The 19,266-nt window shown below is 41.2% G+C and overlaps 1 protein-coding gene across 6 annotated transcripts in view; it reads left to right on the top strand.

The window, feature by feature from the left end:
- GRIA3 (glutamate ionotropic receptor AMPA type subunit 3) overlaps positions 1–19,266 on the top strand; it is a 286,960-nt gene that overhangs the window by 253,757 nt on the left and 13,937 nt on the right. For 5 of the 6 annotated variants that reach the window (XM_047716296.1, XM_047716295.1, XM_047716294.1 and 2 more), the window contains one exon: positions 8,395–8,642. In XM_047716296.1, coding sequence (XP_047572252.1) covers positions 8,395–8,642 — 248 coding nt within the window. Of the gene's footprint in view, positions 1–8,394; positions 8,643–9,204; positions 9,320–19,266 lie in introns of all 6 variants that reach the window. The other variant, XM_047716293.1, reaches the window with a different exon arrangement.

The raw sequence follows: 19,266 nt of genomic DNA, 5'->3' as shown, positions 1-19,266 counted from the left end.
TGCACTTAGCCTCTCTCACTCTTGATTCCCTCATCTATAAAACAGGGATTCATCCTTCCATTCCACAGATATTTATTGAGAACCTCTGCATGTCAGACACTGTTCTAGGTGCTGGAGATGAAGCAATGAACATGCAAATCCTGCTGCTTCTACCGCACCAAGTTGCCCTGGAAGTTACATAGCATGGCGTGTATAAAATCACTTTGGCAACCTGAAGGTCTTACGTGAATAGGAAGTTTAAAGAAATTCAACTGTCTCCTGCTTCTGGTTATGATGAATCTAAGGCATCTCTGAATAAGAAAAAGAAATACTTGAAAGATACTTGTGATGAGCAACACACTTACCCCAAAAATCTCCCCTTCATAGGCCTGACCCAAGTGCTTGAAACTTCCAGTCAGAGTCACCATGCAAAAAACTTCTGTAGACCTGAGATTTATAACCATATTAAAGCATTGAGAATGGGTCCCCTCCATCCAGGCTTTGCTTTCCCCCCAGTCCTCCCACTAGGACACAAAAGCACCTGTCCTCTTCCAAAGCCAGCAACCAGTAAGAAAGGCAGAGCGGCACCTGGGTAGCTCAGTGGGTTAAGCAGCTGCCTTTGGCTCAGGTCATGATCCCAGGGTCCTGGGGTTGAGCCCTACATTGGGCTCCCTGCTCAGTGGGGAATCTGCTTCTCCCTCTCTCTGCCTGTGGCTCTGCATACTTGTACTCTCTCTCTCTGTCAAATAAATAAATAAAATCTTAAAAAAAAAAAAAGGAAGGCAGAGAAGAGAGGGAGGAAAGAGGAGGTCAGGAGCTCTCCAGAGCAGTCATGGCATATGGCATCAACTACCTTTCTTCTGGTGCCTTGCCTCACAAGGATCACCTGTTCATATCCCAGTATTTGAGAAACAAAATGACACAACAGGAAGGGCACCGGAGGTACACAGGAGTCCTGTAGTGCTCAGTCCAGGTAGACAGCTGACCAAAGTCACCTTTTTTTTTTTTTAAGATTTTATTTATTTATTTGACAGAGAGAGATCACAAGCAGGCAGAGAGGCAGGTAGAGAGAGAGGAGGAAGCAGGCTCCCCGCCGAGCAGAGAGCCCGATGCGGGGCTCGATCCCAGGACCCTGAGATCATGACCTGAGCCGAAGGCAGTGGCTTAACCCACTGAGCCACCCAGGTGCCCCCAAAGTCACCTTTTTGAATTTGTACCAGCTAGCAGTGCCCTGCCCCAAACATTTATTACAAGTCGATATTTCAGGGCACCTGGATTAAGCATCCAGCTCTTGGTTGCAGCTCAGGTCATGACGATCTCAGGGTTATGGGACCGAGCCAAACACTGGGCTCCACATTCAGCATGGAGTCTGGTTGTGAGTCTCTCTCTCCCTCTCCCTCTGCCCCTCCCCTCACTCTCGCTTTCTCTCTCTCTCTCAAATACATAAATGAATCTTTTTAAAAAGTAGAAATTTCGGAGGATATGCTAAGTAATTTGTAAGAAAATGCGGATTGTAGTTTTTAATGATGTTTTCTTAACTAAAGGTACAATCTAGAGAAGAAATTGACCAAATTGTTAAGCAATAAATAATCTACAATAAAAGTAGAGAAGCCAAACTGAGTGAGGGTAAGACATTTTTGTTTGGAACACGCCATTTTCCCCTTCGTTAGTGGCCTATTTGCAGGGCTGGCTTTTTCCAGCTCCTGAATATCACCTTTTACAATGCCAAGAAACTCACTCACTTTTTTGGGACACAAATCCCCTATTCAAATAAAAATTATCCCTTGTTTAAGGGTAACAGAAACCCTTGGGGCTGTTTGTTTAAAGATTTTATTTTAAATAATTTAAGAAAGCATTTGAAAGAGAGAGAGAGAAAGAAAGAAAGAGAACATGAGTGGGGGAGGGACAGAAAGAGAGGGAGAATCCCAAACAGACTCCATGTTGAATGTGGAGCTCAACGCAGAGCTCAAGCCCAAAATCCTGAGATCACAACCTGAGCCAAAGTCAAGAATCAGACACTTAACCGACCAAGCCACCCAGGCACCCCAAGGGTAACAGAAACCCTTGTAATATCAGTGAACATCTCCATGAGCAGACTACTGATGCCAGAGAAAGGGGACAGAATGGATCTCTGAGTAAAGAAGATGGTGAAATTGGGGGAGAGAGGTAGAGACTGAGAACCCAGCCTCTCTGTGAATTAGCAGATTATGCATGCCTCTGTTGACAATCATGTTTCCAATGTATTAATCTGTTTTGTTAATGCAGCTAATTCTCAACTATCAACATATCAAAAAATTCCTGTTGAATCCTGTCAAAATGAAAAATTGTGCTCATGTCCAGATCATGAGAAGAGACTGTGTCATTGTCATTTGTGTTAGTGCCCTATATCAAGCATATTATCATCAATTCTGGGGGCCACATTTTAGGAGAGACTCTGAAAAATTGAAAAGTATCTAGAAGATGGGGGAATCCCAGATATGGGAGGGGAATGACAGGAATTCATGTCATAAGGGTAATAAATGAAGGCCTTACAATGTTTGGCCTGTAAAAGAGACAATTAACAGGTGACATGGTGGTGGTCATCTTCAGGCTGTACGCCATATGGAAAAGAGCATATTTATTCTGTATTGTCACAGAGTACAGAATTAAGACAGTAGGTAGAACCGCAATTGTAATAGTCATTCATTCCACGGATATACAGTGAGAATTTCCTACGTGCCAGGCATTGTGTTAATCACTGGGAATGCAGAGACAAAAAAAGAGAGAGAGACATCATCCCTACTCCCAAGCTTCTCAGATTGTGCTGGAGATGACCATTACAAAGCAATATAACCAGTGCTACCTACAATGGAGAAACAGAAGCAGAAAGGAAAGACTACCCAATTCAAGCAGAAAGCTTAGGACTAGAGGGGAGAGAAACTCTCATGAAGAATGTCAGCCCAACAAAAGAATTTTCCATCAACGTGAACTGTTATAAACTATGAGCCTCTTCTGGGCTCAGGAGTGCCTTACCACCATAGACATTTGAGCAGAGAAGCCATTGCTGCATTGGGTGAGGGGCAGGACCAGATGGTTTTTAAGGTCTCTTCTATTTCTTAAAGCCTATCTCTCTACTGATTCCAATGGGATGTTCTGTTGACCAAGTGGACATTCTAATTTAACTCTTAGGGAGGCAGAAAACATCATTCACCAGGTCTCCCCAGTAGCAGTGTTCTGGCTAATGAGGATTTTAATGTATAAACCTCAACTAAACTACCAAACATAAATTCTAAAGGAAAATTTGCCATCCTACTCATTTTTCTTCCGACAAATTTTTTAAATCCAAATAAATGGTAACAACTTTTATTGATGGCAGACCATGAGCATTTACCAGGAATATATCTGAAGACCCAAATACATGAGTAAAGCTTGAACATATCATTCCCTCCATGAAATGAAGAAACGATTCTGTGACTATGAGACTAAAGTAATTGATAAAGCTATTAAATTCTACCACTAAAACAAATTAAACTCTCTGTTCTCAGCATTGCCTGTGTGCCAGGCACTGTTCTGAGATGCATTTATTAACTCGTGCAATTTCTCCCAAGAATCCCTTGAAGTAGTCACCTTTAAAAAATTATCCCATTTGATGGATGAGGAAATTGAGGGACATAGGGGCTTAGAAAATTTATACACCCAGCAAGTGGGATTCATACCCAAGCAATGTGACTCCACACTGTCAACCACTGCACTATACAGTTACCTTGTATTACCTGGGTCTCCAGAGTAACAATATACACAGCGATGAGGAGCAACCAGCACCACTGCAAAGACATACTAAGTCTTAGTGGCAGGCTAAGTGCAGTTACTGACCACTTATTTCCATGCATCAACCTCACTGGGCCCAAGATTCAAATTTCCACTCAAGAAAAAGGCAAAGTTCTCCATATGGTTGACCTTCATGATTTATTACAAATAGTTGGAACAGTGACTGTTGAATCCATGAATGCTAGATCTGTGTTCTATCTGCTGCTTTGGCTTAATCTTCTCCTCCTCCATTCATGAATTTCTCCTTTTGGATCTCATATGCTAATTATCTAGTAGTGCTAAGAAAATTTCGCATGGCCTCTCTGCATATCCTTTGTTCATTCCTTCTTCGGTACAACATAGTACTCTGTGGGACGAAATAAATGAATTGTGGTGAGTTTGAGAAAAATGAACTTGCTATTACACATCCTGCCCATAATTTTTTTAACTTCTCCCAGATGATTGAGCGAAGATTCAAATCCTTTTATTGCCTTCTTATTTCAGCCAAAATAAGACAGACACACACACACACAAAAAAAAAAAGCTAGTGATTTTTTTTCTTATTTTTGGTCTTAATGTTAGACTGTCTCTTAAGTACTAGTTAGGAAGACAAATGTTTCAGCTTAATTTTTCTCACTTATGAGCTATTGCTTTTTCCCTTTCTTAACCTAGTTCAGAATTTAGTCATCAACCAGGACCCAATCATTTCTACCACTACCTTTTCATTTACTCCATTCATTAATATCTGCTGCATGTACACCACACACATTTAAAGTGCCCACTTCAAGCACTGCCATTTATTCTCTTAGAAATGCATCATTACCTAAAGGAATAAACCTTTTAACCTGCATCAGCAGTCAAAGAGCTGAAGCAAATGATGAAGTAAATGAATCCAAATTAGTGCATTCAGATCAGAATTCACAAACCCCTTTGCCCTTGCCTTATAAATTTATCTTTGGAAGCCACAGCCTATTTACAAATAGCATAAAAAACAAATCGGTCTACCCCTCCTCCCCCTTTCATTCAGGTTTGACCGGGAGACATGAACACAAAATACTGCTTTGCAACTGCACAGAGATAGACACTGACTATACAGAGATAGACACTGACTACAGTGTTATCTCTAATACAGAAAAACAAAAATTGGAAATGACCTAAAAGTCCTTCAATAGGAGATTGGGTAGATAAAGTATGGTATAGCCATAGATTAAAATGCTCTGCAGCTATCACAAAGGAGATGTGTTTATTCTCATAAAAATATAAAGAGATGCAAGGGAATGATAAAGTCCAAATTCAGTGTAATGGTTACTTTTGGTCTGGAGGAAGGTATGCAGTTGGGGAGGAGAATATAGTCAGACTTCATAATGTTTTGTTGAGTTTTGTGGCAGGTACAAGGTGCTCTTACATTATTTTTTAAAATCTTTCAGTGCATCTGAATTATTTACTATTTTTAAAATTTTTTTGAGCCACTGATGAGGAAATTCCTACTGAGATAAAATTCAATCATTGAGAATACAATTCATTGTGATGTTTAGAAACTGTTTTATATGCTAGATGAGGATATGGAATGAGCATAAATGTCGATGGGTGAGATTTCAATCTGATTATTAGGGGAGAGTTACTGGTGTGAACAAAAAAGGCAGACCACATGGCAAAAACAAAAACAAAACAAAACAAAACAGATTACAAAGCTTATATCCTGACTGGTTCAGCTAGAAATTGGACCCAATGATCTTGAGAGTAACTTCAGTTCTAGAATTCTACAGTGCTCTAAAACTGGTAGCCATTTTTCACCAACCTTCCAATATCTTTGACCAACAATCTAGATATCACCCTGATCAGACTAAGCTTCAGTTATTAAGCAAATATATCTTGAATGTCTACTATGTGCATTGTGCTGGCTGCCAAGAGGGCTACCAGGCTGAATCAGGCATTGACTTTGTCCTCAATAACACCCAGTAATGTAAGACAGTCACATAGCCAACTCTCCAAAATGCATTCCAGTAAGTTCTGTAGCAAAGGTATGAGCAAAAGTGCTTTCAGAGCACCAGAAAGCACTTCTGTGGGGCCAGGAGAGAGTCAGGAAAGATTTCAGAGAAGACATGATATTTGCTTTGGACCTTGTAAGATGATTAGGGATAATTCAGGCAGAAACAAAAGCATAACCAAAGGCATAAGGCATGAACTTATGCAGCCTATTTCGGTGAATAGTGAGTAGTCCAATGGGACTAGCTCATAGGAGAGTGTAGTTCAAGATCATAAAGCCTCTTGAATATCATACATAAGAGTCTGAAGTTTGTCCTGTAGGGTTTAGGGAACTATCAGGAGATTTTAAAGAATGATCAGATTTACATTTTGGAAAGATCACTAAAGGATAAATTGAAGAGAGAGATGAAGCCGAGAGAGCAATTAGGAAGCAATGTAGTCCAGACCAAAAAAATGATGGGAACCTACTCCAGGGCAATGGTAATAAGGATGGAAAGAAGACAAAAGGACAGATCCTACATTTCTATGTAAGAATAAACATGGCATAAGGAGAGGCTGAGGAAGTAGTCGAAACCAAACTTTCTAGCTTGAATGTTGGGTAGTTTACTGATAGAATTTAGGAGAACCAGGCTTTAAAAGAAAGATAGTAAGTTTGATTTGGAAATGTTTAATCTCAAAGTGTCTATAGGACCAAAAGGTGGAGATGTCCATTGGCAAGGTTTGTGTGCTATCTCCCCCAAAACATATTTTGAATTCAATCTCTTCTTTCTACCTCCATTTCTCCCAACCTAGTCAAAGCCACCACCATCTGTCCCCTGGACTACTAGAATAGCCCCCTAACCAGTCCCCTTGCTTCTACTCTGGCCCACCTTAGAGTGGGTTTTCCATATAGCAGCCAGAGTAACGCTTTAAAAAGTTAAATTGGATCTTATCACGGCTCTCCTCAAAATTCTTCAATAGTTTCCAATCAGAATAAATCCAAACTTTTACCATGACCTACAGGGCCCTACAAGATCTGACTTCTGATTATCCTTCTAAATTCATTTCCTACCATTCTCCCTTTTGCTTGTTTGGCTTCAGCCATTTTGGCTTTTTATTTCCTGTTCTTTTTGCAAATCAGATATGGAAACCATATTTCCAATCTCAGTGAACACTTTCAGTGGCTCAGTGAGGGCCTCAGTGGGGGTTTTGATTGCCATAAACACTTTCCATGGGGATAGCTCTGGGAGCTCTGGCCCTCTGGAATTATTTAAGCAGGCCTCAAGAATGTAACTGGCCAAAATCCAGAAGAGATCAACCAAACTAACAATTAAAAAAAAAACTGAGATTGGGACCAGGAAAGCCCATAAAAGGACACTTGATGTCATGGCATAGGTTTCTAGTTTCTACCATGCGACCTCACCTCTGGTCAAATAGCACTTTAGAATTTTTCTGTAGAGTTTTCATTCCTAAGGACCTAGCTCCCAAATCAATTGGAAGTCATGGGGTTGTTGAGATCACACTTCTTTTATATTCTCCAGAATGCCTAACATAGAGCCAAAAACATTTAGTACATGTTCTAAGGACCACCTGAATTGAGATGAAATTTAATGGCATTAAATTCAAAATCCAAAATGGTAAAGATGAGGGAAACTTGGCTTGGCAGGAAGAACTAACAGTTTGAGTTTGGCTTCCACCTTCACACCCACAATAGAGTGCTTTAGATATAGCAGGTGCTCAAGAAATATTTGTTAAAAGGATGGATGAAAGGCTAAATACATTAATGAAAACTCAGGCAGCGTTGTGCTAGAAAATAATGTTCCAATGACAAGAAGCAAAGCATGTGTCTTTCCATTCTGTCCTTGTCAGATATCTGGAGTACCATGTCTATCTCTAGGCAATTTAATTGAAGAGAGGAATTGCCAGCTAGAATCCTATGGGAGATAGACCTAAATTGTGAACGTTCTGGAAATAGTTTTAGACTTCAATGGAGTTTGACCAGATGAAAAGATGAAGAGAGGTTATAATATAACAACAGCCTTGCAGCATTTGGAGGGCTATCATGCAGAAGGAGGGACAGGATTGCTTTGCATAGCTCTAGCAGATAGTGCTAAAGGTTGGGAGTTACTGAGAAACAAATTTCAGCTCAGAATAAGAAAGTACTTTCTTACAGTAATTGATGCCCTGTGCTGGAATGGGCTCACTAAAATGGTTGTACACTTCCCTCCAATGGCATTTTTTTTTCAGGCAGGTGAAGGGTAATCACAGAACAGAATATTGTAGGGGATATTTCTGAATGGAGAGGAAGATTGAACCAAGAAAGTATTTTTCAAACTAGATTGCAAACCCATTAGTGGGGCCATGAAATCAAATCAGTGGGTCCTGACTGGTGGTTTGTTTTTGGTTTTGTTTTTGGGTTTTTTCTTTTTTCAGTGAATTAGAATAGGATAGAATATCTCAGCATGACACATTGCAAAGACGAGTGTGGTTTTGAGAAACCTATTTTGGAACCATGCTTACAGACGTATGCATGTACCTACCAGGTCACATGTGGCTGACCTTTCTTCCTGGGGACGGCAATCAAGCATGTTCAGAAACCACTGCACCAACGCCTTTTCCAATGTTAGTATTTGGCAACTCTAAGAACCCTTCTCTCTGTTGCAGAGGTCCAAAATCGCTGTCTATGAGAAAATGTGGTCTTACATGAAATCAGCAGAGCCATCTGTGTTTACCAAAACAACAGCAGATGGAGTGGCCCGAGTGCGGAAGTCCAAAGGAAAGTTCGCCTTCCTGCTGGAGTCAACCATGAATGAGTACATTGAGCAGAGAAAACCGTGTGATACCATGAAAGTTGGTGGAAATCTGGATTCCAAAGGCTATGGTGTGGCAACCCCTAAAGGCTCAGCATTAAGGTGGGTGGAATAATATAACAATATCCGTGTTGTTATAGTATTCCACCTACCCTGATGCATTTTGTTGTCATTTTCTTTCTTGTGGATTTTGAGGTAACTTTTAAAAGTTTAAAACCTACACTATTCCATGGAGTTAAATAAGACGGTAAATTATGGTTTCATCGATTTAATGCATCCATTTTTTTTTAATGTTCTCTCTCTGTGTTGTCCTCTCTGACTGTTTGTTGCTGTTTTAATTTTACAGTTCAACGGCTTTTTCAATTTAAATGGTAAAAGCCAAGTTATGGTGCCATATGTGACGAATGTTAATTGCATGGATGTGGTGTTCTTGTTACTTTTTTTCTCAAAGACAATTTCCCCATCCCGCACACTTCAGTTTTGAGCAAATGTTATCCTCCATGCCACCTTCCAATATTTAACCCTGTATTTGCTGTACAGACATTTTTATAGCTCCACGTTCTGTGAAATTTAGCCAATTTGTCCTCTTGTGCTCCTTTTTATACGTTAACGATTTCCTAAGCATTTGTGCATTTTCTTACAAGTTATGTTTTATCGTTTCAAGAAATGCTGTTAACCTGGCAGTATTAAAACTGAATGAGCAAGGCCTCTTGGACAAATTGAAAAACAAATGGTGGTACGACAAAGGAGAGTGCGGCAGCGGGGGCGGTGACTCCAAGGTCAGCCTCAATGTCACCACAACCGGGTACCCTTAGTGACGAGTAATCGGCAAGACTGTTATCTTATTATTGAGGAGAGAGCACAAGACTCACACATAAGGTGGAATGACCAGGTTATTCCCCTGCCTGGCAGCTTTGGGAACCAGAAAGACTCGAGGGCACTGCCCACATTTTTGATCTAACTTGGGTCCCTTCTTAAACTCCCAGACAGAGGCTCCCCCTCCACACCCCTCCCTTCCCCTCACATGCCAGACTGGTTGCCTTATGAAGGCCTCAGTGTGGGTTTCAATGGCCTAGGCTTTCAAGAGCCCCAGGCTTGCCTTAAGACTATCCCCGCCTGCCTCACATGAGTGGTATGAGAAATCAAATCAATCTACTAAGAAGTCAGGTTACAGCCTTTTTTTTTCCCCTAAGGCATGATGGTTGCTCACAGAGGTTGGTTGGTTGGTTGGTTGGTTGGTTGATTAGAATTGGCTTCTTCAGTTATGTGTATGAGTGATGAGATGTTTTTCTTGGTATGTGATGGCCCGCTTAAGCTGGCCCCGCTTAACTTGAAAGCCAAAGGACAAGCTCGGTTTCAAGTTAAATGGGGTCTTTCTTCAACAGGCCACCCCATATACAAACTTGACAGAGACATTTTGTATATTTAAACAAGTGCGTCGCCTAACTGTGATACTCCATGTGTATAAATCCCTGATTTGGCTTCTCGTCAGCCATGTTCTTGGTTCAGGTAGGTCTAATTGTTATCCAGGCTGCCTTCATGGGAAAATCCATCATACTTGGCACTCCTTTGGCTCCACAATGCTCTTCAGGACTAGAAAGAATGAAACAAATAGCCTTCATCCAAGCAACAAGAAATAGGGGCAAGCTCAGAAGTCATGATACCAAGTAATGGAAGCACACATTGGGTAAGTACAAGAGAGGACCTGAAAACAGAATCCTCCATGACCCAAAGAGTATGTGAATTATATTGAAGCATGTAAGATCAACTCTTGTACAACCAAGATACCATGGGCATCTTAAGGTGAAGAACAGTGTTTCCCATATACAGGCCAAGAGACAGGCAAGCCAACCCTTTTCTCCTTCAGAGACAATGGTTACACCTCTGCTCTTCTCTCTCTCTCTCCATCCCTCAGGATCCTGATGGAAAAGTTAGTTGGCCAGTCTGCAGTATAATATGGGTTTGGAAACACTGATACAGAGCACTTTCAAAAGAGATAAATTCAAATACAACTTCCTCCAGCACATAATCTTACCAGGCATTGGCGAGGTCTTTTACTGTAAAACCTTGATTAACCAGAACTCACCTAACCAGTATCCCAACTAACTGAATTGCCCCTCCTCACTACTCCACATTGATGAGAAAGCAGCAATAGTACCAAAAAAGAAGAATTCTGCAAGGAATTGATTTTTTTTTAAATCACTTACCAAGAGATGACCTGTGGTTAGGTCACATTCAGCTTTGTCTCTCATATCTTCTCTCCATCTGGATTTACCCTCAAACATTAGAGGCTGCTTCCCGGAGGCGAGAAAGTGGATACACGCACTTTGAGAAAAAAATAAATAAATAAAACCATGTCGTTAGCGAAGAATGAAACAAAATGAGTACTCTTATTGAAAATTCCATTCATCCCTTATGGATTCCAATTAATCAAGGTTTTACTGTGTGTCAGAAAGCAATAACTTCCTTTCCCACCAGTGTGAACTGATGACATTGACAGCTTAGCCAAGCTTTCGGCTCAGTTGAGTTTGCAGTGGCTAACCTGATGCCTAGAGCATTTAGCACCTTCTTCCTGGTCTTTTTCTCATGTTCTGAGCAGGCCTGGAGGACCTAATTTTCTCATTCAAGTGAGTTGCAGAATGAAAATTGAGCTGGATTGGATACATTGCTCTCATGACTTCATCATTCACACTCAGCATGGTTACAAAGGAGCCATGGACTATGTCAAGATGACTCTAAAACATCCACATGATGCCAAGTGCCCAGAAGTTTTCAAATAACCAGATGTTTGCTGTTATATAAACCAAAAACAAATCTGCACGTAGTTGGCTGAATTTTTACTTTTCACCCAGATGTTTTGGTATCCTGAAGACCCCTAAAACTTTAGACCAGCTCTTTGCTAATTACAACCAGCAATCAAGCTTTTCTCTTTTTCCTCAGTTGATACTGCTGCAAAGTTATCAAGTAACCTTATTGCCAGCCCACGATTTCCAGATTATCTGATTATCGATATGCAAGTAGGAAAAACAGTTCAGTAGAACCTAAATGTTTCCAACTTCTTTGACACTAGTGCTACCTGCCAGGCATCTCTCAAATCACTTGCTTTGGCCATTCCTCCAGCCAGCCTTCTGAAATAAGTCAACCCCTTTCTCAGCTATGGATAATAGTATGATTGAGTACCACATCTCCAACGATTGCTTATTCCATTTCCGGATTACCAAGGAGTTTCCTCTGTCCTCTCCCTTCTTGCTACCTGCTGTTTTCTGAGAGTGAGCAAGAGAAGGGGCAAGAGATGAACTTGAATCTGTTTTACAACTATCTGGTGGTGACGCCAAAAGCAAATCAGTGGAGAAGAAGGTAGAAAAGGCAGCGAAGCCCCATTAATCTGGAGGCCTCCGATTTATAATTTATGACAAACCTGACAGGGACCAGTCAACAGTCTACCTGTATAGCATCAGGAAAGGGGCTGAGAGAGGTTTGTTAAGCAAATGAAGAGTTTAGATTGTCTGTTGAATTTTTTCCTTAAGAGAACAAATTTTTTCTCAAACGTTGCAAGCATTCATTAGATATAATCATATTCATTACAAATCTATCTGGTAAAGTAGTTCTCACAAGGACCTCCACTTTGGCGATGTATTATAGTGAGTTTGAATTACAAAACAGACCTAAAGTAATAAAACTGTCATTCCTCAAACCTGTTTTGTAATTCAGGACTTTCTCATTCAGACAGACCTTCCCCTATGTTAGACCAAACCAGTGAAGTTTGACTGTATTGGTAAAGTGGCCTGAGAATTATACTTCTTCATTGTATCCTACCCCCAGTTACCATGACAATTGACTGTTGAATGTACCATCATTTCACGGAGAGTGAGACCCAGAGATGGTGGTGACTTTGAGAAGGTCACACAGCTAATGCTGTCACAAATCTCTGCTGACTTTCAGGGTCACCTCTTGTGATAATAGCAATTGATCACATAGACCCACCCAATGAGCAATGCCGATCTGATTGCATGTGAGATATTTCCATAAAAACCATGTTTATGAGTCAACTACCTTGGTTACAAGGCAGATGGCATATTTAAGCCATTTCAGCCCTCAGTGCTGATTACTAAAAATGACAATAATCATAAAGCCTGACATTTATGAGTGCTTTTACTTTTTCAAAAACACTTTCACACCTATTATCTCCGAAACCAGGAAAGGGAGAAAAACCTACAATACTTACCTGTTTCTCTCCCGCAACCTTAAAATAATGATAAGTGGGCAATTATGTTAAAATGTTGACTTTTCCCCCCTGGCATGAGACATCGTGCATTTTCAGCCTAGTCTCAAAAAGTTACTCTTCTACAGAAGGGACGAGCAATTTTTCAGGCTATTTTAAATGTGTACATGCTTAAACTAATGCAACAGATATTTCTTTCCTTTCATTTCACTGATTTTTATCTTGTTTTCCAAATGCTGCAAGGAATTTAGACAAGGTCAGCTTCCGAGGTAGCCCCTAAACCGAAATACTGCTCGGTTTTAGCCATTTCCTGAACCTGAGCTAATAGGACCCAAACAAATGAGACCTGATCCTTCCTTGATGGACTATAAATGTACAGGCAAGGATCATAAAAATTAGAGCTGTGGTTTGGGAATTTTTAACCTGCAAATCACCCTTTGGTGTTAGTGCATTATTACAATGTGTGCGTAAATGTGGTAATTAAGAGCCAGTAGGTTGTTTCAGCAATAAACCCCGATCACCGGGGGTTTGTGACACAGCCAGTGAAATTCTGTCTCTGTAAATGACAGCAGAATGGGGATTTAGCTGCTGAATTACCACATAAGCACATCAGCCTCCTTCCACAGGTGCCTGTCACCTCAAACTTTCATATTCTTCTGATCCGCCCCTGCTCACCCTGCTTCACTCCCTTAATCCTGGGGAAAGGGCACCAGTTTAGCTTTCCTGTGTCGCCCTACCTTCCTTGAAGGGGGTCTGCTCTATGAAACAAGCTACCTGTGCCTGGGGCGACGAGGCTTTTAAACCCTCCCCCACCTCACCCTAAAATTGTCCCAGCTTTAGTTCTATCCAGGGATTTAGACTTCCAGTGTCCATATTGTGCAAGCTGAAAATCAACACGTTTTGTGTGCTTTGGGGTACACTGGAAGAGAATGTTTCAATGGAACCACCCTGAACCCCGTGACTGGAAGAAGGGTTACATGACCAGTGCCTTAACTTGCAAGGCATATTGGGAAGTAAGGGATGATGATGGGACATATGCAGTTAAACTTGGATTAAGTAAAGAAATGGTTGAGTGATCATTATGACTTAAAGAACCTTGATAGAGAAATGCAGCCTTGTTATCTTCAAAACTATATAGGGACTAGAATAACCACTGTGGTGCTAGGAAAGAATTTAGGAAACTTGTTTTCCTAAATTCAAAAATCGGCTTGCAGTTAAAATTAGTCGTGTTTCTTTTCATGTGGGTGCTTTCAAAGGAACTAAAAAGAGTTTGTTCTCTTAAGAAATTCAAACACGTCCTTCCATTCTATCACTAGCAATCATGTTTTCGATCTCCTGCATTTGCTTAGCAAGTCTCATATTCAAAGACAGTAAGAAGTTGTACTTTAGAACAGCCCACTTCCAAATGCCCTCAGCTTCCTATTTGGTGGTCCTTAGCTAAATGAGGTGATACTATGTTTCCCATATGTATAAATGAGATCCTCAGTTTTGTGTGTATTTCTTCTTCCGTGTATGTCTACAATCCTCCTCTCCTATGCCACCGTCTCTTAACCACTTCTCTTCCACACCCAGAATTCTTTGACATTCTTGGGCCTTGGGTCACGGATGTGAATCTGCATCTGCCTTTTACCTGCAACAAGATGGACCTTTTATTAGCAGAAGCCATCCCTAAAGGTAGACATTTTGGATGCCCAGGGTTAAGATGGATCCCAATGACTCTTTATTGACACTGTTATGTGTGTAGGCAAGAATCATTACAGATCGATGGCACTTCCTGGGTCTTAGAAGAAGTTCCTGTGAATCACCGAGACTGGTTTGGGATCAAGGAATAGGGTGAGTATATTATACTCTTCGTTGGTTTGCATGTCTCTGTGCTGGTGCTGCCTCCTGGAAGTATGAAGAACCTGACAGTTTTCTTTGCTGGGAGTGACTAAATTTGCTCCTTGAACTTTACTCAGGTCTTCTTCCCAAGAGCAAACCCTCACTTTCTCTCAAGTGGCTGCTTCAAGCAAGGGACCTTTTTTGCCTTAAGAACTGAACCAGTCCAGTGACTGCCAAAATCATTGATTTTGCCATATGGTGTTAAAGAATCAATTCTACCACCGGAAAAAAAAAAATTGTAATCTAGAAAAAAATTGTTTTAATTAATCCATTATAGCAATTTGGGGGGGAGGGGAAATTGACTGTGTGGCCTTAACATGATGTCTATGATTAAGACATGATGATTTGCCTTTGGTGTTATCCTGATAACTTGAATGTGTTTCTTATTGACAAATAATGACTAAATGTTCAACACCTGAGCTACAGAAAGAGCAGCGGGAATGAAAAGCCTGCAGGTAAGAATGCTGTTACATAATTGCCGAGAGGAGAGACACGGCCATAGAGGCAGAGTGAAATGGTGTGTGTCTATACACTTTCTGCCCCACTAAGGCCAAATCATTTGGTTTCCTTTCATTTGGAGAGAAGGTTCTAGAACTACACTCTCCGAAAGGCAAGACAGCCATGGAAAAGAGACATGAAAGATTTGAAATGATCGAAATAAATGCAATGAGGGTGGGAATTGAAGTTGGTGGAGAAGGGTGGGGGCTAATTTATGGAGAACAATTGAAATCCATTCTCTTTTGACTTTCTAGAGAGCGGTACAGCATTTGGCCCTTGGCACGTGAGGCAAATCGGCATTGGTCACAGGTGGCAAAAGTGTGTTGCAAGCACCAAATTCATATTAAAGCTTAATTTCATCTGGCCTTGAAGCAAATATTTCTCAAAATACAAAACTAAGGCAATAGCATATTTTACATTTGAGAGAGAGAGAGAGAAAATGAAAGGGAGAGACTGACTCTGCTGCTGTGTCCTATATAGCCTCACTGCTGGAAAGGGCAGATAAGTGTATGCTAGAATGCATGCTAGGAGTGGGGGGCACATGTCCTGACAACCAGTAGTCAGCTTTTGGATCTCATAGAGAAACCCCATCTGTTGCAATCTTATGGAGTGTAAGCTAAGACTGATTATTTTTCAATGGGTCATGCTCAAGAGAGGGCTATTAGGGGAATATTGGGGGAAGATGTTGGCACCCAACAGATTAAACTCTCAATGAACATTTTGCCTAGAGTCAGGGACATGAACTCGATGTCTTCAGAAACACATATCATGTGAGCTTCTGATCTAACATGAGATCAATTTCTGTCTGTCTTCTCTGGTTAGGCTTTTCTTTCTTGGTGCCATTGGGATGAACTAAAGGAAACAGGTTTATATGTCATAAAGCCCAACCAAATTTGATAGTTTGAGTTTTTAATGGCTCTTAAAACAGAATTTTCAAGTGCATCATATCAGTTATGACTGTGGCCACGTGTTATCCAGACTGGCTTCTCCAGATGTTTAGCATGTTCCTTGAGCTCCTTCTATCTGTCAGGGACAGAGTAAGAAGTCCTCCCAGATGAACTGGGTTGTGTGAGCTAGTCCATGACCAATGATGGTTTTGGGTTCCTGTTCTAAAGGGTGAGGTTGGACAAAGTTCCAGTTTGGCAGAAGTCCCTCAGTGAAATTACAACTCATGGACTCAAGGGGTCTATCACTTTGAATTTTGAGACTATCATGTGGAAATGCACTGGCTTCACTCACATATCCACAGGTGACTTCTGGAGCTGCTTCTCTAGCATAAATGCTCATCAACAGGTTTCAGTCACTAGCATTGTTAGGCCCTTAGTAAAATGACTCACAGCTTTCAACTCCTCGTGTTATATGCATGCATTATTGAATTTGCTCTTTGCACTTCCACTGAATTATGGTCTCATTATCAAGGAGTTAAATAGGTTTGAGCTACATTTGTGAACTACATAGATATAAATTCTCTCTCAGAGGGAGCTTCTAGCAGCTGAGATCTGCATAACTCTGCAAATCATTATGGCTTCCCCTGGGGACTGAGGGTTGCCTGGGTGGCTGGAGCCCAGTAATGCCAGCAGTCATATGGAACATGCTGCCAGGTTGTGGAGAAAGTTCAGGCTGGTCCAAGGGTAGAAGGATTGAAATGACTTAAACCCTCATTCTCCTAGAATCCTGCATCCAGAAAGCCCTGTGAAAAGAATTGCATAGAGATTTTTTCAAAGGCTCCAAATTCTAATGTAGCCTAAGACATATTTTGAACTGCCATGACCTCCACCAGCTAGTGTACGGAGAGGTCACCAATCCCAAGGTAACCAACAGAAAAGAATATAAAGGACCATACAGTAAATTCTTTTATCTAGCAATGAATCTTCTCTTGCTTGGTCATCAATTGGCTTCAACTTAATAAATCAAGACCTGCCTGGCCAGAGATGTCTCTAGCTGCCTGAATGCACATGCCTGTGATTTCCTGAGTGATGCTAGGGGTTTTTCAGAAAAGGCGAGGGAACAAGTGAACAATTGGGAAAGGTGACTTTTCCCCCATGAAAATCTGAAATATCTTCAGTAGAAAAGCCAGTGAAAGAGAGGATGTCTATCCTCCGTCCACTGGGCTAAAGACAAAAGTCATTCAAGTCTAAAGTCTAAAAAGTCTAAAAGTCTATAAAGTTATTCAAAAGAAACAAAATCACTAGGTACCAAGAAACAAGTGTCAGTAAGTTGGAGTGAGGTTTAGATGAGGCATGAGGTGAGGGGAGGACTTCCAGCTTAGGTTGTGATAAGCTACCATTGTCATCATCCAGATACTGTGTTGTTAGAATAAGTTCTTCACTACTGTGCAAATACATCACCCTCACTCATATATTTCTTTTACTTCTCTGTGATATCCTTGTCTTTCTCTGTAACCTACGTGTTTACACATATATCTACCCCTCCTAAGGGCACCATTGAAGATCTTCTGGCATCATTAATTAAAACAGGCATTTGCCCTTTAGGTGTCCCTGCTCAGAAAGAAGAAGTGAAGCCATTCAGAGCAGAATCTACCCCAAGTCTCTTGGGCAGATAAATCGTACTCCCCCTGGGATTCTGTATTTTTCAGGCTCAGACACATAGCCACAGTACAGATTTTTATATCAACACTTCCAGGATCACCATTGGGAGGAATCGATTTGGTCATTAATGCACTAGGCCAGTTTTTCTTCTTTCCCACTCTGGGGAAACTCAGCACCCTCGCATCGCTCTCCCCACACCTCTCTGTTCTTTGTTCATGGCTCCAAACTACCAATTTTAGGGTATTTCCTAAACTCAAAATTGAAAAATAAATGGGACACTTCTTTTGAAATATATCAAAAAATTTAGTTACTTTGGGGTTTTTTTTAAGCAAACAGTTTCTACTTTCACAGTAAAGAAAATGATCTTCTTATCCTAAAACTGTCTCCGGATATAACGCTGGCCATCACTAAGATAACACTGACCTGGCTGGCACATGCCAGGAATAAGCTAGAAACCTGGACACCCGCCACCCAGGGCTGGATACCTTGGATTCGTGAGCACTGTCCTTTGTAGCTGAGGTCCTGCCGAGAGTGGATGGCAAAGATAAACAAAAATCTGTATCATCCAGTTAAGTAGAACTCATTTTCAAAGTATTACAAATGACATTACTACCTCTATTTAAAAAAAAAAATAGATGCCACTCCATGACTGTACCCCACACTCAGGAAAGCTTTGCATGCTGTCGAATGATGGTAATTCAACTGTGCTCTTAAATTCTCCATCCTCTCACTGGTCCATACACATTTCTCTGACTTCACGTGCAGGGGACAGTTCTCTTCTTAGGGGGATTTTTACACTCTTCCTCCCTGAACAGTTTTTAAACAAAGTGGAGCAAAGTGTTGGGAGTTTGTAAGTAGTTACTCTGATCCATTTCCCATTTCCCAAAGAAGCTCTGTATTTTAACTAGGAATGCTGCTCAGACTTAAAGGTGTGCGAGTCTCAGGATGGAATTTCAGGTCCCTGTATGGAAAATATTTTTGGAGTGGGGGAGACTCCCCAGACCCCCTGAAATTACATCACAAAGCTCTCCTGTTCTCTCCCTCAGCCTCCAGACCCTTGCCTTTGTCTTGGGAGGGCTTTACTCGGCCAAAGGTTCATGGCAAGCCTGTCAGAGGGGAAAATGCCTCACTAATTTCCATGATAGGGATCTGACCTAGTTTGTTTAATTCTTTCTGTTCTCTGTTGGGGTGAGTACAATAAATATTTCTGACTTATAATTCTCTGAGGTACCAGTTCAGGGCCTGCAGTAATTGCTCTGAAGCCTTCCCCTGGAGACATATTGCTGCAGTACAGTGAAAGGCCCCAGCTGCCAGATACGCCCTTGCCAGGTTGCTAGTTATTTGGAGCATGGTGGTCCCTGAAGACAAACTTCATTATGAACATCCAAGCGCGAAGAACAAAAATAAGGAGGACTGCCGCACTTTTGTGTGTTCCGTTGGAGAATGTGCAGTACAGAGTAGAACAGATACTCATTTGCCCTCTGGCCTGCCCCATCATTTTGTTGTGCAGGCTTGAGCAGGTTGCTTAACCGATCTGTGCCTGTGTTTCTTTACTTACAAAGTAGAGGTCATAAAT

Source organism: Lutra lutra, chromosome X (genome assembly GCF_902655055.1).
Source record: "Lutra lutra chromosome X, mLutLut1.2, whole genome shotgun sequence".
NCBI lineage: Eukaryota > Metazoa > Chordata > Mammalia > Carnivora > Mustelidae > Lutra > Lutra lutra.
Note: the sequence above shows the minus strand (reverse complement) of the source record. Positions and strands in the feature narration are given on the sequence as shown.